The 24732-nt window shown below is 36.5% G+C and overlaps 1 protein-coding gene across 1 annotated transcript in view; it reads right to left on the reverse strand.

The window, feature by feature from the left end:
* The window catches only part of RYR2 (ryanodine receptor 2), a 776922-nt gene that overhangs the window by 142842 nt on the left and 609348 nt on the right, over nt 1-24732 (reverse strand). The window contains exons 57-63 of the mRNA XM_062210679.1: nt 23670-23747; nt 21685-21760; nt 15963-16086; nt 15374-15489; nt 12022-12086; nt 9245-9366; nt 2882-2931 (exon numbers count right to left, since the gene is read on the reverse strand). Of these exons, the coding sequence (XP_062066663.1) occupies nt 2882-2931; nt 9245-9366; nt 12022-12086; nt 15374-15489; nt 15963-16086; nt 21685-21760; nt 23670-23747 (631 nt within the window). The remainder of the gene's footprint in view (nt 1-2881; nt 2932-9244; nt 9367-12021; nt 12087-15373; nt 15490-15962; nt 16087-21684; nt 21761-23669; nt 23748-24732) is intronic.

Below are 24732 nucleotides of genomic sequence, written 5' to 3' on the forward strand. Positions count from 1 at the left end.
ATAAATGCAGAATGAAAGAGATTAATATGACAATATACAAGCAATCAAAAAATATTCATATATGTCACTGGATCTCTCTCACTTTGAAAATCCACAAGGGCATAACTGATAAGTCAAAAAATAAACCGTTGGGTCTGTCACTTCTAATTCATTCCAGAAATGGGCAAATTATAAGGGTTTCATTGTGTTTGCATCTTAAGTAGTAAAAACCTCTAATTTAATTTATATACGATTCATCTACAGAAAATATAATAAATAAGATTTAAATATGGTAACTAAAATCTAATAAATACATCTTACTTGTGAATGGCTATAGTTTAAACAGTACTTCAATGCTTATTATCTCACATTAGACTTGATATATAAAATAGAGTTCTAAGAATAGCAGTTAAACTAGACTAAAAATGAAAAGCAAGGAAGATTCAGAGAATTTAATTCTATTGTTCAAATCATTCATCTAGTCAACTTATAAAAGCAGAACTGATGGTTATTATTATTATTATTACTAAAACTAAATATTATTTCCAGGATTCATATTAGTATCTAAAGCCAGGCCATAATGGTAATATGTAAAATTTAAATGCTTAAAACTTTAAGAGTTTAATGATTGGGAAAGTCTGTAGAATAGTATTCTTCATCCATAAAGGCCTCTTACAGTTATTCTTACATGTAAATGTCAAATCAAATTTGAAATAATAACAAAAGACATATTAATAATAAAGAATGTGCAAAAATACACTTTTGAAATAAAAACCACAGGTCTCCAATAAACCTGTATTAAAAATAAATAACATTTAAGGGCTAAAGTATTTAAAATATATGTCTAGATGGAATATTAGGTTCTCAAAGAGATAGGATAAGTGTTCACATCCAGTTCTTTTCTTCAAGAAAGTATAACAAAGTATATCATGCATTTATCTTCAGTTAACAAGTCATTAAATGACATATTCCAAGGGAAAAATGGAGTTTCAAGAACAGGCACTATTAATCTATGATAATGGATGCCCACATGGAGTTTGTTAGGAGATGGTAATAATTTGAAAAATGACAAAAGGTAGGCTTCTTGGATGTTAGAAATGTTTTGGGTAAACTTGGGCAAAAAATTTTAAATCCTATACATTTAAAATTCCATCAAATTGTTGATGGAATTCTTGAGAGTCATAGACTTTACTGTACATATGAAATGCTTGGAATTTTTCAAAGGGATATTATAGTGACATATAACAGGGAAAGAAGAATATACTATAAATAGGAAGTTAGAAATGGTACAACAGAAAGAAGCACTATGCTCAGTAACAAAAAGATAAAAACTCCAGCTGAGAAACAGGCCTCTTCATCAGAGTTATATATAATTAGACAGTACTCTCTGAAGACAATTGGAGAATATCTGAATTGATTTTATTCTGATAAGGTCAAAGAGTACATGAAAATCCTGTCTGAACAAATTTCATAGAACATTTCTCTGTTGAAAAGCTAAATAGGGGTCAGCGCTGTGGCGTAGTGGGTAAAGCCACCGCCTGCAGGGCTGGCATCCCACATGGGCGCCAGTTCAAGAACTGGCTGCTCCACTTCTAATCCAGCTCTCTGCTATGGCCTGGGATAGCAATGGAAGATAGCCCAAGTCCTTGGGCCCCTGCACCCATGTGGGAGACCCGGAAGAAGCTCCTGCCGTTGCAGCCAGTGGAGAGTGAACCATCAGATAGAGGACCTCTCTCTCTCTCTCTTTCTCTGCCTCTCCTTCACTCTCTGTGTAACTCTGACTTTCAAATAAAAAAATAAATCTTTAAAAAAAGACAAAAAACAAGAAAAGCTAAATAAAAATCAGTCAACTGGAAAATATTCTGAAGATAATCACCCCACTGATTTTAAATAACTGAGATATTAATATATAAACATAGGCAATTTAATGGAAATATAGATTTTAATTACTAAATTTAAGAGCAGCAAATATTGGCTATAAAAATACTAAAAACCAAATAGTAAATCATTAAATAAGTTATATGTAATTTCTATTCCCCAATTTATTAACTGTGTTTTTCACAGTAGTAATTTTTCAATCTTTAGTTTTCCCAGCAAATATAATTGAATTTATGACAACTCTCTCAATACACTAAATGGGTTATTCCTTAAATTACTCCAACACCGTCTGAAAACCTACAGAGAAAAGGGCTCAAAATTGCTGTGGCAGTTTGTAAAATCAGATGCAGGAAAGTGTAAAACACAGGTTCCGCCAGCTGCCACAGATTCCGAAAGCCCCAGAGCAGGGCTAGTTTGTGGAAAATGAGTGCCCACCTGCCTGGCTGTTTGGAAGCAGGAACATGAACTTCAACTACGTGAATTCTCAGAAACAAACAGAAACTGACTCTGGGGTGAGTGGTGCTAGAAGAGTCACTTTTGCCAAGTGAAGCTCCTTGGCTTTGGTATCTCCACAATGAGGCTCCCGTGTTTGGAATGCAGTAGACATGCAAATTGGTAGTCAAGAGCATTAAAAACAAGAAGTGCAGTTTAACATGTTGATTTACAACTAATTATTTATTTACAGCTCATTATTTAATGTATTAGAGATAACCAAACAAAAGTCCAAGGGCCCGGCTTTGTTTAACCCCTAAAATAAAATACGGTAGAACTTGCCATTTTCATTCATTTACTCTTTGACAATGCAACCTTTTCATTTTCAGTTACACTTTGGACAGTCCTCAATTTCACATTAGATAAATGCTACTTTTAAATAATCTCGAGGACCTTATCTTGGCCTACAACAACCATGCATGCAGCCATGCAAACATGCGTTCATGCAACATAGCAGCACACAACACAGTGCAAAAATGGCAAAGAAAACCAAGTGATGGCCATGCTAGTATTTTTTCAAGAGTCTCCTTACCAAATAGTGAAATCCTATGCCTGACAAGAACTCCAAGTTTGCAGAATAGGCTGAAGACAAAAGAAAAACAAAAGAGAAAAAGGGAAGGGGGAGGGGAAGGTAGAAAAGACAGGGGAAATTAAAAAAAAAAATTAAAAAGAAGAAAAAAACAGCTGATATATGAGCCGGAAAAAAGCAACATGATGTCACGCAGAAAGAATCAATTTTCTGAGCAGAATGTGGAGTAAAGGTATTAAAGAAAGAGTCTTTGAGTGCATATCTTTAACAAACATGGTTAAAAAAGCACATATTATAAGAAATAAAAAAAAACTGAAAGCAAAGCTAATTAATACAAAAGCGTCTATATGAACCCCATAAAGCTATAACTACCAAAACCCACAAGGGATAATTTTAATTTTGTCCACCTAAATGCACCACCGAAATTCTAGATTTTAATTATGGACTTTTTTAAAGAACAGATATATGGTGCTTTGGACATAAAATATTTCAAGTTTTGTGTTTCATTTGAAACTTCCTCCTCTCTCAACCTTGATCACACCAACATCTTGTGAATTCAAACACAGTGAACTAGATACAGAATTTGAACTGATAATCACTCAGAGAAAAACATTACAGATACGAATACTTAAAATGTTCTTAATGCTAATGAATGAGTTGAACCTGTTTCTCAGTTCTCCTAGAACACGCTCCTCTGTCTTTATACCCCACATGCCGATTCGTCATGGCAGATTCCAAATACCGTTTGCTTCCATTCAGCATTCAGCGTGACAGCCCTGGGATCCAATAACTCTCGCATCCAACCCAGAAACTCAGACATCCCTGCCCTGGCCCTGTGTTTTCACCGAGCCTCAGTCTCCCGGGGTCCCTGCAGGTGATGCTTTTTGAGAAAATCCTTCCCTCACTCTCATGTTACTCTACCCTATACCCATCCTTGGGGACTCACACCCAGATGTGTTTATTCCAAGAAGTATTTTCTGCACCCAGTGCTTCTTTACTACTCCCAGTCAAGACTGAAAGGGTCTTCTCCTGGATACCTTGGGGGCCATTTGCAAGTCTCTCCAACATCATGTAGCTTTCCAGATAAAACTGACATAATTTTCAAATGCACCCACACTCTTCTGAACTCTCAGTGAGCATCAGTTAGCTCTGCACAGCCAGCACATACTCCAACTCCAAGCTTGGAGATCCATTTGTAAAATTCTACACATGCTAAGCTTCATTCTCTTAATAATGAAAACAGCTATATCCTCACTGCCCATGCTTTCTTGCAAAGCTCTGCCATCCCCAGCAGTGCTCAGATGGACAACACAAGCCAGGATTGGGGATATGGACCAGCCATGGACAAAAATGAAGGCGGCTGATCTGCAGCAGGATGGGAAGAAAGGGGACAGAGAGAGCCTCTTTTGTGAGGGTTAACTCTCTTACAGTAAGTTTTGGCCAGCACATTTCAACTCAGGAACCATGCAGATAAACTTACTGATAAAAATTAATTATACAGGGCATTTTGTAGCCACAAGTGTATGAATGAATTTAGTGTTTTGGGAAATCACTTATCAAACAGGAAATGTTTAAAACAATATTCAGACCACCCTTAGGTATAGGATTACGTATTAAACCCTGGTCTACGTGATTTATTTTTGTCCTGTAATTTAAAAACCAGAGCAATAAAATGAGCACTACTTTCTCCAGGTGCTATCATCTACTGAGCTTTATGGACAACAACTTTGCATGCTAACTCAACAAGTGCCTGTCTCTTTCCAGAGTTACTACATTGAGAATTGTATACACTCTGGATATGCATATTCTAATCTATTTTGAACTATATTTTCACCTATCACTCTTGATTATTCAGGGTGAAACATTCTGAGATATTCTTGATGAGGCTGAATTTATACTGCTAGCATTATAATTTAATCCCATTAATCCAGACCTAGCATTTTTTGCTCTAATGGTAAATAAAACATATCTGAATCTCATTTCATCCAATTATATTTCTGTCAGAAAAAAATGTTTTATTTACAATCTATTCTCCTTCCTAATCATATATGCCACCTAATGGAAATATAGGCATTGAAGGTTGAGGTTCTCAAAAGAAGAAAAATTACGTATCTTCTCTACTGTACCATTCCTTTTTGGATCACAGTTTATAAACAGAGTATAAGTGTGATTGTTGTAAGCTTCAGCCCCTATTTTCTCCAAAAATACTTCCTGTAATATTATTATCCCCTTTCTCTGCTTCTCATCATTATCAATATTCTGTTAGCCATAACATATTGCACACTTCTTCATCCATCACTCATTGTTTTGGACTGAAACAGTCCCTTGAAGTTTGCCCAGTGCCGCTATTCAGCAAATCTAATGTCCTTTTTTACCCATCTGTTTCTTAGACTGCTCACCCGGCATGTTTGACTACTTAAATATTTGAAACTCTTACCCCTTTAATTTTGTTTTCTGTTAATATTTTTTTATCATCCTATCATCGTCTCTCATTCTCTATGTTCTTCAGAGACACACTTCTGAAAACCTTCCAAGCATAATAACTCTCCAAGTGTTGGTCTCCAGTCTTTTTTTCTCTCTCTCCACTCCTTCAGTTTCACCTACTTTCACGAGCATGACATGTGTACAAACACATGTGTACATGTGTCATTTCTTTCACTAATCTCTCCACTGGCACCAAATGTGCATTTCCAACTATCCTGCTATCTCCAGCTGAAAGAACAGCAAATACTTATACTTCAATAAAGACCTGACCAAATATAACCTCTTCTGAAAACTAGTTCTTTTTCTGAAATCTGCTGTCTTTGTTAGTGATACTAACCATGTTCCGACAACCCACAGTTTGAACTTCTATGGGATTTCTTCTTTCAACCTGCCATATTACTTATTGCCGAATCATGTTGACTCTCTCTTCTCTGTTTCTCACATCCAGTGCCTCCCCATGTTCCCAAGACTGTGTCATGTCTCCATGTCACTCCTCACGACTTCTTGTATATTGTTATCTGTGTGTGTGTGTGTGTGTGTCCACGCAGCTGTATTGCTAAGCTTATTAAACTTAGGAAGTGTGATTGCTCTACGTGTCTGTGTATACTCAAACTTCAGAAAGCATGGTGCACGTGGCAGTCATTCAGAAAATTTCCGAAGAAGCCGGCAGGGGGCAGCACGACCTCAAGGAGGCAGCACTTCCCTTGCCACATCTTGGGTGGCTCGCTTTAGCCCCTGCTCTTTTGCTCTTAACAACCCTACTTTGCCGCCACACTGTCCTTCCTAAGGGTACTTATGATCTTTTCTTTCATAAGATGCTTCAATAGTTTCTTAGTGATAATGAATGAAGTACAAACTAATATAAAAATACATTTCAGAAAATTTTTAAAGAGAGAAGACATCTTATTTTGAAAGTTAATTACTGTTATAATCTATATAACCTACACTTCTTCCAAATTATCAGCTTCTAGGCTTTATTTTTGTGGTTATCTACATATAGAGAATATTCTTCTGCCTCAATTTCTGACCTACAAATTCTGAAAGATCAGCTCTGAATGATATCACTTCCATAAATCCCTAGATCCTCCACACTCATCTAATGTCTCCTTGCTTTACAATGAATCCCCAAGCACTGCTTGGTGTTCTGCTATTAGAGATAGAGTCATATTCGCATATTTAGTCACTGCAACGTATCTGCCTGGAATGCTGAGACCAAATCTTATTATTCTTTGTAGACAAGGATATAAATGATTTTGCACATGGTGGATGTCATTTAAACATCTCATGGAAATATGAATTTTTAACTGCAGAGAAATAATTTAGATCCACTTGACTACTGCTACTTAAAATTGTTATATACTACAAATTAAAACCATCATTGTCCTGTTTATCATGTATATAAAAGTATACTTGCTTACTCATAGAAACAGGGCCAAGTTATTACCCATTTTATCAGATTTCATCTATTTGATCTTATTATCTATTTTATTCACTGAAGTTCATTTAACTGAAGAGGTGAGAAATCATACATTTATACATTTTCAGTGGTTCAATAATTTCAAACAAAATAGGTTTTTTATTGTAATGGTGCTATTGGTCTCTTCAAACGTATTTGTATAATCTTGGATGTATTTCATTTTAAAAATTATAAAACTACAAAACAGTAAGAAAAATATACTTTCTGAAGTAAACAACTGTTAAAAATTAACTTTATTCTCTATCAGTGATAAATTCTCTCTTCTAACAAATTTAGGTATTTTTAGAAATTGGGTTACTAACATTTAAATATATACTTTATTTTAGAATGATGACTGTCCTAAGTAATGAGAAATTCATATCATAATTACAATAACTGTGCATTTTATATACATATGTTCCATGATTTACTTATCATTACCTTATTCCTTTTCTAACCTATTAATGTTTATCTCTGAGGTTAAAGTCCTGTATTTGGCTCTGATGTGTAGAAATGGAAGTGACTTCTATTTTGTCCCTCAATTCTATGTGTTGTGATTGGAAATGCTAATGTTAGTGATCACAACACATGACTAGATACTGACCAGATGGTACCAACCCTCTTTCCTTTAGGTGATGCAAAAGTAAAACATCCTGTGCCACTGGAGAGAGGAGTAGTGGGGTTCAGTAAGGCCCTCAAATGACATCGACTGAGGCTGGCACTGGCTCAGGGTGCTCTGGTTTATTCCACGAGGAATACAGTGTTAGTAAAGGGAAAAAAGCTCACTGTTCTTCTGGTGTTTATTTCTCTGAATTGTTTCCAGCTTTATTGAGATATAATTAATAAGTTAAAGCTGCACAGTTTCTGATGTTATGATCTACGTGTATTTTGTGGTCAGTGAGTACTTCTGGGCATCAGGATGAAACTGAGCAGAGATAATAAAACATAAGAGAAGAGGGAGAGAAAAGCAGATTTTGCGTTGATTTATTTGTCTTTTCCCCCTATTTCCTTTGAGTGTATTTTTCTTGATTTGTGTAACTGAGTGGTATTTGAATTAACAATAACCTCTGGAAACACAGCTTCTGTACAAGAAGCTAACTGGATGTGATGGAGAGAAGGGTATCTGACAATATCCTCAGTTTCACGATGTTCAGAGGTACTTTGGTACCTGGGGTTTTCTAGCTACTTATGTGCCTGTCAACAGGACCCTGGCCCGAGGAAGTAGATGAGTGTTCTTATGAGATGAGGAAGAACTTGCGACTGTTCTTCTGAGGGAAGATGGCAAGGGAGTGTGAAGGGGGGACATTCACACCTTGGAAAGTAGCACTACATTGCTTCTCCATAGGGTAATAATTGATGGAAATGAAGTGTGTCACTAGGATGGATTCCCTTCCCTGTGTTAACTATAATCAGTTTTAACAACCTAATAGGAAGATTATGATTGAGGAGGTTTGAAGACATTTTTACTGTTGTTGTGATAATATAGCTGTTGGTAAAATAGACAATAAAGAAATGACATAGAAAGTTCATTTTAGCTGCTTTCTCCAGTATATCACAATGTAAGAATCTTATTTCTCACCGACTCTCTGATGATAGTGTGTACTCATACTCAACTCACTCTGTCTTATTGGTTAATACCAAGCTGCTACTCAATATAGCATGAAAGCCAAGTCCAAGGAAAGCCTGTATTTTCTCTAGTGTTCTGCTTTACAGTTACTCGCTTGCATAGAAATCTTGTTCAGATACAACCTAAAAGCTTCACTTGGACTTTTGAGGAATGTAATTGCACATAAGTAGATTTTTTTGGTAACATATTCTCATGTGCACTAAATTCTAGCAAAATTTTAATTCAACTGTCTTGAAATCCCCAGTAAAATTACAAATAAATCTATCACAAATACTTGAATATAAACAGAAATGAGGGGGCATTTCTAAAACACTGGTTTGATAGACATGAAGAGCATTTTTCAGAGAATATATATTTTACTTCATTGTCTTTTAAGATTGGCCCTGATTTTTTAACTAAATTTGAATAAATGAAATTTTTTTTCCTTTCATAACAAAAGCTGGCAAAAACAGTAGGTCTGCAAAAATGTTCATGAAACTAATGTTTAAAAAAGCATATTTATCAGAAATACTGATACAGTACTGTGTCTATATTCTACCTGGAAATTCTGTACCGGACATCATTGTATTCTCTCTATTTAGCATTACATTTAGCAGCAAAATAGGAAGAAGTCCAACACCTGTGGCACATATCTTAACATGTAAAAACCATATTCTAGAGTTTGGTTCCAATTGGACCAGGACTAGGGAAGATGGGAGACATTCTGAGAATGTTCCCACCTCAAGGTTTCTCATGTTGCCATTCCCAAATTCAGAGTCACCTAACTCAAACAACAATCTGTATGCTTATAGCTGTTTACCTAGTCACCATTTCCTTCTCTTTGTTTGATGCATGCCCTCCAGAGCAGAGAGGTCTGCTTGCTGCAGATAAGAAGTATAAACGATGGTTTTTGAAATACTGATCAATTAAAGGTAGAACGACCTGAAAGAAAGGAAAAGAAAACAGATCTACACAGTGGAACTTTTGGGGAGATGAAACGAGAACTGAGGTTTGTTCACATGCAAGGGATGTCCCCATACCCAAGCCAGTTAGCACCATCTGAGATTATGTGGCCTTCCATTTCATTCTACTTCCTCCAGTATGTGGCAACAGGAGGGGCAGGGCTTGGGGAGATGCAGTTATGAAGAACAGAGCCAATTTTCAACTGTTTGGCATTATTCTCAAAATTTTCAATATTTTTCTAAAGGGAATATTCTCAAACTTTTATATAATATAGTTCTCAATGCCCAACAGGTTCAAAAATCATCCATGACTACCCTAGATCGAGTCTGTACTATCTATGAGGATTGAGGAAAATGTAGTGTCACTTCATTTATTTTTCTAACTCTCAGTATGATAGGTGCCACAATCCTTGCTTCCTGGGTATCAAAAAGAGACATAAACAGTGAGTGACTTACTCAAAAGTCACACTGTCTTACTTGTCTAAACAACATTCTTTTCACCCAGCCTTTCTCAAAGTTCATTTCTCATTCCATGTACATTTAATCCTGCTGGCCTGGGGTGTTTTTCCTCCTCTTCACTGCATCCTCTCTTGCCACATGGCTTTTCATATGCCCTTTCTCTAATGCTCTTCCATACTCTATAACCTAGCACTCCACTTGAGCACACCTCAGCACTTCATCAGAACGACCATTAGATAAAATCTAAATCCCCTCTCTCATAATGTCATTGGAACTTTTGCATTTTATATGCATGATTTGTTATTAAAGCCTCTGTCCCTAAGAGCCTGCAAGATACAAGAGAAAAGAAATATTTCTAGATTTATTTTCCACTGAATGCCCAGTATGTAGGAATGTGTTGGACAAGAACTAGACATATTTATTGATTTAATGAAAAAAATGAATAATAGAAAATACCAGTATCGAAATTCATATCTAAATATAACTTTCCCCTTATTTTGTGATATTACAGTTATTTATAACGAGGAATATACAGGTTTATATATATATACATATGTATATATATATATATATATTCCTTGAAAGTTGTGCCATTGTCTAAATGAAGTGATTCACATATAGTTGGTACCCAGTAAATATGGTGAATGAATGAATTACAGGCTTAGCAGAAATTAAGCATCATTAAGTACCTATGAACAAAGTCATTAGAGGTGCTGTGTAAATGGGCAGCCTAGGAATGTATTTTAAAGGTATAATTAGAGGTCACAAATAAAGCATCCTGATAACTAGCTATTGGGGGGATGACAGTCTAGTAGAGAGTGGGGATCTATTAATCCATCTCTCTATCAACCAACTGAATGATTAAACAATCTCTAACAATGTGCACCCCATGACAAACTTCTTTGGATGAATGGAACAGAATCTGAGGGCAATAGTGGTTGGAAAGAAAAGAGAAATCTCCTTTACAATAAATGGAACAATTCTGAAAACATATTAGAAGCAAAATATTAATTTCAAAAAGTAGGCCATTGTAGAGAAAACATAAGAGGCTGTATTAAGAGCAAATATCTGTAATAATCAACAAATGCAAGTACTTCAAAATGAATATGAGAGCAATAATAAGGTTTTCAGATTAATAGGAAAACTGATCCAAGGGTGTTTTGTCTTCATGACAAACCACAGGCCACAGCCAGATGCCTGGCACAGACTAGGCACACAGCAAATATCCAGTAGGAATGAATCAATATAGACTTTGCAACTCTTCATCTCTTTCCTTTTTTGACTGAAAGGAAGTGACAAATATTCCATAAATGTGCCAGTAATGCAGAAAATTCCTGAAAATTAGGGACCAGAATTGTGGCATTGTTGGTTAAGCCACTGCCTGCAGCTCCAGCATCCCATATGGGAGCCAGTTTGAGTTCTGGCTGCTCCACTTCCAATCCAGCTTCCTGCTTATGTACCTGAGAAAGCAGCAGAGGATGGCCCAAGTCCTTGGGCCCCTGTACCCTTATGGGAGACTCAGAAGAAGTTCCTGGCTCCTGGCTCCTGGCTTCAGCCTGGCCCAGCCCCAATTACTGTGGCCAGTTAGGGAGTGAACCTGCAGATGGAAGACCTCTGTCTGTGTCTATCCCTCTCTATATATATAACTCTGCCTTTCAAAATAAATAAAGTAAGTCATAAAAAAAGGAAAATCCCTTAAAATTCTCAGTAAGTGAAATGAATAACAATGGGTTATATTTTATATATGGACAATTTATTCTCTCTGAACTTCAGCTTTCTGATTTGTAAAATAAGTAGGGTCCTATAATGAAGATTCTACTCTGCAAGTTATAAATTAACTCATACATTTTCCTCCTTAAAAAATAAATGCTTAACTGAAAATGCTAAATCACAACAATATTGAAATTCTAAGGTAGATATTTTTCTTCTATGCCATTTGAAAAAGACAAACATGGAGCTTTAAATGAAAACTGAGCCCTTTGAGAAATACAGTAGCAAGTAAAAATGTGAATTTTCTGGTAGAAAATTCATCCCACATGATTCATGCAATTATTTTTATGCCACAGAATATTTCCTTGCTATAAAATTTGTAGACCAGAAAAGAGGCAACAATTTAATTAAGTGATCTTGTAAACAAACATATTGAAGCCAAAACAAGATGGATTGTATACTGTACTTTTGCAAAGAACTTGATTTCTTGTTCATAAGGGAAATGTTCTCCTTTGCTTCTGCTGCCACCATCTGTAGATACGAAGAGTTTTTAGGCATATGTTGCACTGCAAACATTATAAGATATTCATCCAAAATGCAAAGTTAGAACTACTGCCAAATGTATTATCCCATTAACCTGAACATAAAATGCCAACCAAAATAGCAAGGCTAAATTCACCTAAATTTTTAAAGAGTTTAAAAAAATACCCAAACCCAAATAAAAAAGCTATATAGGCCTTGCTTGCAGTTATGAGCACAAATCCTGAGAGGTCTACATTCTTACTGAAATGTCTGAGAAATGAAAAGAAAGTAAAATCCTACTCTTCCACAGCCTTTCAGAAAGGAAGTTCACAAGAGTGAAAAATAAGTGTAAATTGAGTATTATTGGCTAGATTTTTAACTCTGGACTCTAATAAAGACGGTTACTTCCTGGTGTGACTACAAAGGAAAGTGTCTCACTTTAATTCACCACTTGAAAAACTACAGAAAGCAAGGGCCTGTGATGAGAGTGAGGATAAAATTTTTAATATTAGGTTGGAAGATCAGCATCACATTAAAGAATAAAGAAGTTTTAACCTAAGTCAAAGACAATTTCCATAAGCAATGTAAAAACACTCACATTTTCTCCATAGTTTAGTAAATGATTCAAGGTTAAGATTTGATTGACCTAATGCATTTAGCACAGAGGAGAGCATTTCATGCATACACAAGATAGTCCACACACATAGGATAGGTTACAATAAATGATAATAACCATAATGATATGCAGAACATTTTGAAGAGCTAAAACATTCAGAACTGATAAAAATGTCAGTAAAAATTATAATAAGCAGAGCTTCCAGATTTTATACAAATCCGATTTTTTTCTTTGGGAATGTTTTTTGGAAATAGAAATAAAAGTAACTGGAAATATATGTTATCAAATTTTAGACATAAATTCAGGTAAATTTTCAGAGAATTCAAGTAATCTTTTATAATATCAGAACAACACTGTCTATATGAGCAATTAAAGGAAAAGCATGGCTTTTTAACACTTCAAAATTTCACTTCATATTGCACTGAAATTAAATTTCTCTCAAGCACATTATGTAAAATGGCTGGATCCACTGGAGAGATTTTCTCATATAAAGTATATCAAGATAAAATTTGTAAAGAGCCAAATCTGCTAGTGCATCAAGGAACTAGGAAATATCTTTTGTTTTTTATGCATTTTAACAGAAATGCTCATGTGCAAAATGGGAAAAGATGTGGAGAAAATATGATCCATGGTACAACAAAAAATAGGAAAAAGGAACACACATATTCTTACATGGAAATTACCACGGATAAAAGGATGAATATTACAATATGCAATGCAAAGCCAATAAAGTGAAGGGCAAAATTTAAAATTGCTATGTAGCCTTCACCTTTTACCCTTTACTTCATTAACTTTGCAGTACAAGGAACTGGAATAGAGGACCTGGTAGGCTCCATACATAAAGAAAAGATAAAGGACTGGAAATGGCAATTGCCTGATTTAATCAGTTTATATTTTACACATGAGTTGAAATACTGCACTATACTCCATTTAAAAAGTACAAGTACTACATTTAATCAAAAGCTTAAGAAAATAATGAAATTAACATAACAATGGCATTGATAATCCGAGCTTTACCTAGTCCTCCTACAGAATTCTTAGATATAATTTGCCCTCTAAAACCATTTGACAAGGGGACATGCAACATCAGGAACTACATAAAATGTTATGTGGTTGGGTTCCATCTTCGTACCCTACTTGCCAGTATTCTCTTTCTAAGACTCCCTGATCCAAGAAAAGAATAAAATGTAAGTGGTTGAATTTTCCCTGGAGGAATGTTCTCCCCAGTCCCTATTCAGAAAAACTGTACTAGGAAGTTCATCCAAAGTCTGAATGAAGTGTGAATAATACTTAAACACATTTCCTCTCTTCAAATTTGTATTTCTGCTCTCCTGTGAAGGTAAAATAAATATACCCTTACTCTTCTTTTGTCCTTCCTCTCGCCTAACAGAAGACTGAATATTGGAATTGCTACCTATATCATTTTCATTGAAGTGTAAATCAGAAATTTAAATGCTTAATTTTATCATGAAAGCTTCACTAATTCACCACTGCCTCAGTTTTGTCCTTGGGTCAAATTTCATTACTTCTACCTAATTTGGTTACTCATGAGGATGAACTGGAAATCCTATTTTTAAAGATTAGAGTTGTACAAGTTGCAGAGAGATCACAGGTAGTTTGGATAGTTGGACTTTAGGAAAAATATAAAGGAAAGAGTATAAAACATTATTTAAATTACAGGTAAAGAGCATGTTGAAAGCCATTTTATGTAAATGATTCTCAACTGGAGAATCGCATTTAGGACACAGAGGGCAGGAGGTCAGGGACAACAAATACCAGGTTCAGAGAGTCTACAAACTTTAATCTGATGCTGTGCACAAACTCTAATTAAATCATAACAAAACATAGCAGCTAAGAGATTTAGGGTGATGGGCCAGATGCAAGGTATTGAAAGAAAAACAGAAGGAGCAAACATTAAAAACAAAAACAAAAACAAACCTTGAGAGTGAAAAAAATACATAAAAGTAATAACCACCAGACAGGACACTGCTTTTAAAAGGGAACCATGTGTACTGCTAATAACTTATTATCATCCAGTTGCTCTGCTGTGATATGCCATGAAGGGAGTAATTAAGGACTTGAATTTGAATTCAACAGCACTTAGGGGGGTCATAAAATAACAGAAGTGAAAGGAGGCTGCCTTAAAGATCTGTTCTGATTCTAAAATTTATAGTAATGTGTTCTTGTGCTAAGTTAGCACTGACCTGATGGGAAAGAGCTTCTTTCATGAAACTCCTGAAGCATAATCAAGTATGCCACAGTGCAGATATATCTGGGACCCTATCAAACTAATCTTAAGACTTTTACAGTGTTTAGAAATTTTGAGAATCCATACAGTTTTAGAGGTGATTTTTTTTATGAGTACAGCAAGTCATTTTATAGCAAAGACTGTTAACTCTATCTTGGGATTTTGATGTTCTTCCACTGTATCTTTTCAAAATGATAAAACAATGCCAAAGGACATTATAAAAAGAAAATAATTATATTTGTTAGATTTTTTAAGATGTTCTCAAATACTACACATTCACTAAGAACTTGTTTGTCTGTTGCACTCAGTATGCACAGAATATATTTATACCCTCAAGAAACAGCTCTGGAGTCTGTGCTGTTCTATACCCTGAGGCTGTGAACACCAAGAACAACAGAAACTGAGCTAGTGGTATTAAACCATGGTACCCACCAAACTCCAGGATGTACTGATGAGCTTCATCCACATAGCGGATAAGTTGCTGGAGGAAACTATAGGCAAATCGCTTCTCAATGGAAGGTGTGTCCAATTCCAGGTCCTTGAATCCTCTAGAACATCAAAAATTAAATGTGGAAATAAATTTATACAAAGTCTATTATGAGGTAAAATTTTATAAAAATTAATATATGTGGGTCTATATATTTTGAGGCTATCTAATGTTCTTGTACCTCAAGGCAAAAAGTGAAATTTAATATCTGTGTAATTCTTCATACCTGATAAAAATTATAGTGAATAACTCTTTAATTGTACCATAAAATGTTGCTTTTACAAAAACAGATTGTGAGTTCTGTTTTTTCACCTAAGGATTTTCCACAGATGATGAATGGTAGCAAAAGGAATCCAGCTTTGTGGGACATAGCTACAGACATTAATATTTCCAACAGTTGTGTCTTTTGAACTTACTAAACAGCAGCTCTAAAGTGGAAAGAGATCAGTGAACTCTTTTTCAAGTTTCAATCTGCTGGGGATATTGAAAGAGTTACTCTTTTGAGAGGAATGTGTAACTGGAGGTACACTTTACCTGGATACAACATATCCATTGATCTGCAAGAACTTGAGAATGTCCTGTGCCTTTTCCCTATCCTTGGCTTTCTCTTTGGCTGTCAGCGTATCATAGGGTACCAGCAGAGGATGGTTTCCACCTCCTAAGGGAATGTCAGAAGAAGAACAGGGCATAATAACCATAATCTGAGATGAGACAGAGCACACTACCCAACCTTGATATGTTTAACAATCATAAAACATATAAGACTCATATTAGAGTCTTCACTCTCTAGTATCTTAAAGGTTTCAACTAATTAAAGAAATCTGGTCAAAAAAGACTGTGTAGAAACCCTCTAAGAGAAAATTCAAGCATGAAAATACAGGCATTTGTAATTTCCAGTAGCAATAACACCTGCAAAGATCAAGGAAGGACAGCAACTGAATTCTGAATGTGGAGATTGGTAATAGACAGTAAATATGCACAACTCAACCCAGTAAGCCTATTTAGGGGATTATGTAGGCTTCATTTGCTGTACTATAGACACAAGAAAAAATGTCATTAATATGAAATTTTTATTACACCTCTCAAATCCCAGATTACATTCTTGTTACATTATCTGTGAACATAAAAAAAACCATCCATAGATGTGCTAAGTTAAAAGTTGATCAATGTTCAGTATTCCAAACTTACTTAACTGATTAAAACATTTTCTCAAGTGACTGCTAGCAAGAATACAAGTTCTAGCATACCTGTGCAGGTGATAAATATAAGAGGGCTACAATAAGTTTGTGGGAAAAACTGAATTTCAATGGAACACACATTTTTCATGAAGTTTTCACAGTCTGCTACTATCAAAAGTATTTTATTCTTTTGGATTTAAAAGTTGTAGAACTTATTTTTTTATTATTATTATTTATTTGACAGCTAGAGTTTATAGACAATGAGAGGGCGAGACAGAGAGAAGAGTCTTCCTTCCATTGGTTCACCCCCCAAATGGCCGCTACAGCCGGAGCTACGCCGATCCGAAGCCAGGAGCCAGGTGCTTCTTCCTGGTCTCCCATGCGGGTGCAGGCGCCCAAGCACTTGGGCCATCCTCCACTGCCTTCCTGGGCCACAGCAGAGAGCTGGACTGGAAGAGGAGCAATCGGGACCAGAACCTGGCGCCCATATGGGATGCCGGAACCGCATGCAGAGGATTAACCGAGTGAGCCACGGCGCCAGCCTCCATAGAAATTATTTAATTTAAAAAACAAATGAAGATAAAGACATTTATAAAATTATAGATTTCGTAAACATGTTTGTAACTATTTTGTTAAAAATAGAATAATATTTTAAAATACACTGTTACATTTAGATGTAAAGAGTTGATACAATGAATGCTATTAACAGCAGCAAAATGAACAGCCTGGTATGTCCCAGATTTAAGGTTTAGAAAAGGAGTATTATAATGTATCAGTATATTTCATGGATGCTGAATTGCCCTGAAACACAACTGCTAAAGGAGATTCAGAAGGAAAAAAAAAAATTAGAAGTAACTATTTTGTTTGAATTGTGATGACAACATATTGCCTATTAAATCAGTTTCCAGTATAGTTTAGCCACAAGTTACTAAAAACATCACAAATGTTCAATTTTCCCTACACATTAATTAAGTCAGCAAACATACAAAAAAGGAGAGAGTACCATTTTCTGGAGCTTGCTTGGCCTGAGAGTGCCATCTATAGAAATGCAGTCATCCACTAAACTTTGTGACCATTAGGTGACACTATACCACCACGAATGCAAGGGAATAGGCAAGCCCCACCAAGTTAACAACTAGTAAGCATAATAGGAGACATCAGTTCTTTCACATCATGGTACAAGTGCTTGTGGTGCTGTGGTAAGCATAACACTACTGATAGAATACTAACAAATATTTGTGAATAGCAAGAAGGATATAAAACATGTTACCAATGGTACTGGGAATCAAACAGAATTCTGTCAAACATGTAATCTAACAAAACAATTTACAAGAAAAAATTCAATCAAGCGTATAATTGAATAACGAATATAATCAATTACCACCTCTTTTGAACTCTATTATTTCATTTAATGCTGGAAAATGATATTCATTTGGAAATTTAATTTGTAAGTGATTTTAGAGTCAGATAGCAATGGTTACTCTGGAAACCGGAGTGGGGAAGAAAAAAAGCAAAGGTGAGAGTGAGAGATGAATGAGCAAGAGAGAGAGAGAGAGAGAGAGAGAGAGAGAGGGAGGGAGGGAGGGAGGGAGGGAGAGATATATATCTGAGAACACACAGCACCTTCTGATTCTCAAACTCTTTTCCCTTATTAGATCTCCACTGAACTAAACACTGACACTCCATTAGAACTCAGCCAGTGGACAGAGCTTACGTCTTTGCCGTGCCACTTAATAGCAGGCCTAGTTGGGGGAGCTTCCCTAGCTCTTCCAAATCTCATCTTTCCTGTGTATAACATTGGTGCAGATGTCCTATGTAAGGAAGACTAGAATAACCCAGTGTGGCACAGCGGGTTAAAGCCCTGGCCTGAAGCGTTGTCATCCCATATGATTGTTGGTTCTAGTCCCGGCTGCTCCTCTTCCTATCCAGCTCTCTGCTATGGCCTCGGATAGCATCAGAGGATGGCCCAAGTCCTGCACCCACACAGGAGACCCAGAAGAAGCTCCTGGCTTCTGGCTTCGGATTGGCACAGCTCTGGACATTGTGGCCATCTGGGGAGTGAACCAGCAGATGGAAGACACCTCTCTCTGTCTCTACCTGTCTATAACTCTGTTTTTCAAATAAATAAAATAAATCTTTAAAAAAAAGGAAGACTAGACAACTGTGAAAGACAAACTTAATGCAGCAATTCCCAGCCTCAACACACTAGCACTAGCCTGTGAATATACTCACACTGTCACACTAAAGGTAACAAATGTTTGGTCTCAGACTGTCCTTGATTGATGACAGTCCACCACAGTACATAACCCTTGCAGTGGTGGTGGAGACGGAAGACAGAATGAATATTGACTGTTGACATTTTTCATCATTTCAGAGCACTGATAATACTTTTTGAACTTTCACTTCTTTCTTTTTTTTTTTTTTTTTAAAAAAAAAAGATTATTTATTTGAGAGGAAGCATTACAGACAACAGAGGGAGAGACAGAGAAAAGACAGGTCTTCCATTCACCGGTTCACTCCTCAAATGGCTGCAACAGCTGGAGCTGAGTCAATCTGCAGCCAGGAGCCAGATGCTTCTTCTGGGTCTCACACATGGGTGGCAGAGACCCAAGCACTTGGGCCATCTTCCACTGCTTTCCCAGGCTATAGCAGAGAGCTGGATCAGAAGTGGAGCAGCCGGGACTTGAACCGGAGCCCATGTGGGATGCCAGCACTGCAGGTGGTAACTATCTGCTATACCACAGTGCTGGCCCCGCCTCTTCACTTCTTTATTCCTATTAATATCATACCCCTTATGGTACTCGGTGCCCCCTGAATTCTTCCAGATTCCTAAAGCAGTTGAAAGACATCACTAAAGACCAGAAGACAAGGGTAGGGAACAGGTGAATTTTTCTTAGATCTTTCCAAAGCAGCTTTCTGCAAGCAAATGCAGGGATGATAAAAGAGATCAGAATGGGTAGAAGTGACACTGCACCTTTCGCACTGCTTCTGGATGGTTTCAAACTTTTCTATGTCTGTCCTCCAGCGGTCCGCCACTCACATACACACAAATGTGCATTACACACACACACACACACACAGAAAACAGGCCATCAAACCAGAGACCATGGGCAGTGGAAATGAAGTTGGAAAGACAAAAGGAGGTTCTAAGGATGCAGCTCACTGTTAATATCCCTGGGGCAGAGGGCAAATTTGAAAAAAAAAAAAGACACTGAGCTTCTGTTCTGAGCTTGACCACAGTCTCAATCTAACTTCTTTTTCTATGATAATGTTTCTTTGTTTAATGACCTAAAATCCAGAATCTAGAACTGCATATTTTTTATTTGATAGGTAGAGTTATAGACAATGAGAGAGAGAGAGACAGAGAGAAAGGTCTTCCCTCCGTTGGTTCACTCCCCAAATGGCCACTACAGCTGGCGCCATGCTGATCCGAAGCCAGGAGCCAGGTGTTTCCTCTGGTCTCTGATGTGGGTACAAGAGCCCAAGCACTTGGGCCATCCTCCACTGCCCTCTCGAGCCACAGCAGAGAGCTGGACTGGAAGAGGTGCAGCTGGGACTAGAGCCCGGCACCCATATGGGATGCGGGCGCCGCAGGTGGAGGATTAACCAAGTGAGCCATGGCGCTGGCCCTAGAACTGCATATTTCAATTCCTTCCCTGGGTCCCTGTAGGACCCAGTTAGGGTCCTACACAGCACAGCTCTGACTCAAAGGAGATGCCTGTGTGGGGTAAAGAAGACTAATTCCACCCTCTCACTGTTTAGTTGCAACTGTGTCTGTTTTCCAACTCTGCAGCGTGAATACGAACAGATTGAGGCTGGATGCAGAGGCATGGATGTTCTATTTCTGAATGATACATCTTAAAGGAATCATTGTATGTAGGGAAGCCCATGCATGGCCCAGAAATGAGGATAAAAATGATTTCTTAACATACTATGTAGAAGGGTAGTAGTAAGCTTTTTGCTTTAAACTTTAACCCAGCCCCGGTGAATGAAACATATTTGGGAAAAAAGATGAACAGATCCTTCACATAATCTGCTCCTGATTATTTACTACCCATATGGGAATCCCCCTTCAGAAATTTCTCTAAGCAAAACGTCATGACTCATTACCCACCCCTTCATGCATCCATGTATGCATGCATCCATCATCCAGTCGACACACTGATCATTGATTTTACATTAGTTTACAGACTGCTTGTACAACAGGCATAGCCCTGAGCTGCATGTGGGATTAGGCAATTTTGGAATGGGTTACTCCATTGTCTGCTACTGTCCTTACCATAGCACAAGTTTTACCTTTCACCATCTAATACCCCTAGCTTTCAAAATCCTTTCCCCCTATATTTTTACCTATTTCAATAAATAAGAAATCAAAGATTTCTTGGTCCCCAGAAAAATGTAATAATGAGTACAAAAGAATACAGTTTAGCCCTTGAACTTGAACAAATATATTTACTCTGGGAGAGAAAAATCCACATAGGAAAACATTAATGAAAATGGAGGTGCACACAAACATTATCAACAATATGTGCATAAAACAATGCCAGGTAAATAACAATGAGAGAGACTATAAGCATAGAGTTTACTGAAGTCCAAAAATATTGAATGCAAATAAGGTAAGAAAATATTTGAGAAATGACTAAGAGATGTTTAGGTCATTTCGTATTTGGAAACAAGGGAGAAGACAAGCAAAAGCATGTAAGAGACACAGAACTTGGCTATATAAAAAGAAAGAGGTTGAGACAGGGAACGAAAAGGGTGGAGGTAAGAGAAATTTAAGTCAGGGATAAGACCCAGAGAAAGAGGACTAAATAATTAACAGAACCTATCAGATACTAGGATGGGAGGCCTATGTATGCCAAAATAGGTAAGAGAGAGCCACTCAAATTCTGGGAAACAAGACAGATATACTTGGCAGCCAGGAGATTATAGACTTTCCACCTTGAATCTGTTAGGTTTATCTGCAGCAATCTCACATAATGAGCTCTTATGCTAAGAAGACTGATCATTTCATGCATATTATATACTTACATTTTGAATTCAATTGTTTTTTAACAAAGTTTTGTAGAAAACATTACCTTTAGATTCCAACTCCAGTTTCTTTTTCTTTGCCCATATGTTATGATAGTTTTCAGCCATCATTTCTGCCATAGCCTTAAATAAACAAAATATTTAAGAGCTAAGTTACATTTAAAAAGACAACTCTGATTTCAAATTTGTAACATCAAAATATACCTTAATTGAATAAATCAGAGTATTAATTCCAAAATGAATTTAAAAGATAAACTTGACTGTCCTGCCTGGATCTTAACTCTAGAGAATTCTAATGATTTGTGAAATTATATACCAAGCAAATAAAGGTGATTTTATAGGAATACTCTGTTATTTATAATGTTTAAGGACATAGGTTTTCTTAATTCAATAATGACATTTAAAAATATCTATGGACTTTAACAAAAATATTTCTTTATGAGTTCTTATTTTAATTTCTGAAATCTTCAAAGATGACCTAAGCCTTAAGAAACATATAAATTGGGAGCCAGCGCTGTGGCATAGCAGGTTAAAGCCCTGGCTTACAGTGCTGGCATCCCAAATGGATGCCGGTTCATGTCCTGGCTGCTCCCCTTCTAATCCAGCTCCCTGCTAATGGCCTAAGTCCTTGGGCCCCTGCACCCATGTGGGAGATCAGGAGGGGGGCTCCTGGCTTCGTATCAGCTCAGCTCAGGCTGTTGCGGCCATTTGGGGAGTGAACAGCTGATGGAAGACCTTTCTCTGTCTGTCTGTCTCTACTTCTCTGCAGCTCTTTCAAATAAATAAAAATAAACCTTAAAAAAAAGAAATATATAAGTTAAAGAAAATTGGATGAACAGTCAAAGTTTGAGTTCCATATTATTCTTTCTCTGAAGTAGGGGAGAGAGCTTGGACAAGCCATATTAACCTCTCTGCAGCCTTTGAATTTTGAAAAAATTATCTCTTTTTGCTTATGTTTTACAAATCCACTATGTCATTCTCATACAAGAGAAAAAACAAGCCAGGGCAAAGCAAGTATTTTAATGGTACATGGAATTGACATTTTCTCTTGGAATAATTCTAACAATGGCAATATAACTGCTTGATTTTCATATTGACCCATTAGGTTATGTTCTCTGGAAACAAATTTTATCTTTTATTCAAATCAGCCATAGTCTTTTTTTTTTTTTTTGTACTGAGATAACAGTGACAAATAGGAATAAAGCTAGCAAAATGCCACCAATTTCCCTGGAAATAAAATACATATTTTTGAACAGTAATTAACATGTCCCATGAGCACATCTTAATTAATAACTCTTTTCTCACATATAGCAATTATATTAGGATTTTTAAAATGTATGTTATCTTTAAAGAAAATGTTATTGAAGAACATCCAAAGGAAGTTATAGAGTGCTTCCCCTTATCTGAGAGGGACATGTTCCAAGATCCCTGTGGGATGTCTGAAACCTTGGATATGAACCTAACCTAATATAAATAAATTTCTTATGTTCTGCAGTGATGCCACATAGGGCTTGGAATTAATCCATTCTTCCTGTTTTATGTCCTTCTGCCTTCGTTGCATCACTACTCCTGCACTCTGGGGCCATTAGTAAGTAGTATAAGGGTTACTTGTACAAAAGCACTAAGATACCACAATAGTCAAACTGATAACTGAGATGCCTACTAAGTTACTAGCAGTTGTTGTATAGCCTGGATACACTAGGCAAAGAGAAATCACACCCTTGGTAGGATGGAAAGGGACAAAGCAAAATTTCATCATACTACTCAGGATGATATATAACTTAAAACTCATAAGATGTTTGTTTCTGGATTTTGCCATTTAATATTTTTACATCTTCGAAATTAAAACTGTAGTTAAATGGGAAATAATGAATCATCTTTTATAGTACTAAAAAGTTAAGATACATAATAGCTATAAATTCCATGCACCACATTCAACCAATTAATGTTGCAAAATACATGTAGAAAAGTGTTCAGTATGTTTTTTAAAAACAAAATTCGGAGAACATTTTTATAACTTAATAGTACTTACATGCAGGTCTCTGGATAGTGTAACATTGCTCATGTCAATGGCTCGGGGACTATAACCATGGGCAGCATCTACAGAAACCTAGGTCATTTTTGTGAAAAACACAGAACAGTAAACAGTATCTCATTAAAACATGTAGCAAAAGACTTAAATGAATGATTTAGAAATGCAAGGCAAATGAACTTCCAAATCCAACATTTCTTCAGAAAAAACTGTCAAGTACTTCCACAAAGTGCTTTTGAAAACGTATCATGCAAATTAAATCACATTTGGGTGTCTGATAATTATTTAAGATGGAATGATATACCCCTCATACCTTAGATATTGGCAATCCCAAAAGCTAATAAATCAGGATCAACAAATTACACAGTGAACTCAGAATCCTGAAACATTAGGCAATTGGCTATTGCATTTTTAAAAAGATTTATTTACTTATTTATTTAAAAAGCAGAGTGACAGAAAGGGAGAGAGAGAGATGAGGAGATGGAGAGATAGAAAGTGGGAGGCAGGAGGAGGGGGAGAATAGGAGGAGAGGGAGAGGGAGAGAGATCTCTGATCTGCTGGTTCACTCCCCAAATGGCTGCAGTAGTCAAGACTAGGCTATACCAAAACTAGGTGCCGTGAACTCCATCCAGGCCTGGCACATGGAAGGAAAAAGGTGGGCCATCACCTCCTGTCTTCGCAGGCACATTAGCAAGACGGTAGATGGGAAGCCTGGAGTAGACAGGACTTGAACTGGTACTCTGACACAGTGTCATAAGCTGTGGCTTAACATTGGCCCTAGGCCATCGTATTTTTGACTTTCTTACAAATCTCAAACAATTGCAATGAAAGATTTACTCTTCCTCACCCAAGCAAAAAGTTATCAAAGAGGTCAAAATTTACAAAAGTTGCTAAAGGCCAAATATTAGGATGATATCTAATTATTTCTCCAATCATAACAATATAACATACAGTACTCACCAATGATTTAACAAGAAATCTTTTTGATCAAAATTTAATTTCTAAGTTTTGTTTTGTTTTAGATTTATTTTGTTTATTTGAAAGAGTTTCAGAGAGAGAGAGA

The sequence above is a fragment of the Lepus europaeus genome, chromosome 14, assembly GCF_033115175.1.
Source record: "Lepus europaeus isolate LE1 chromosome 14, mLepTim1.pri, whole genome shotgun sequence".
Lineage (NCBI taxonomy): Eukaryota > Metazoa > Chordata > Mammalia > Lagomorpha > Leporidae > Lepus > Lepus europaeus.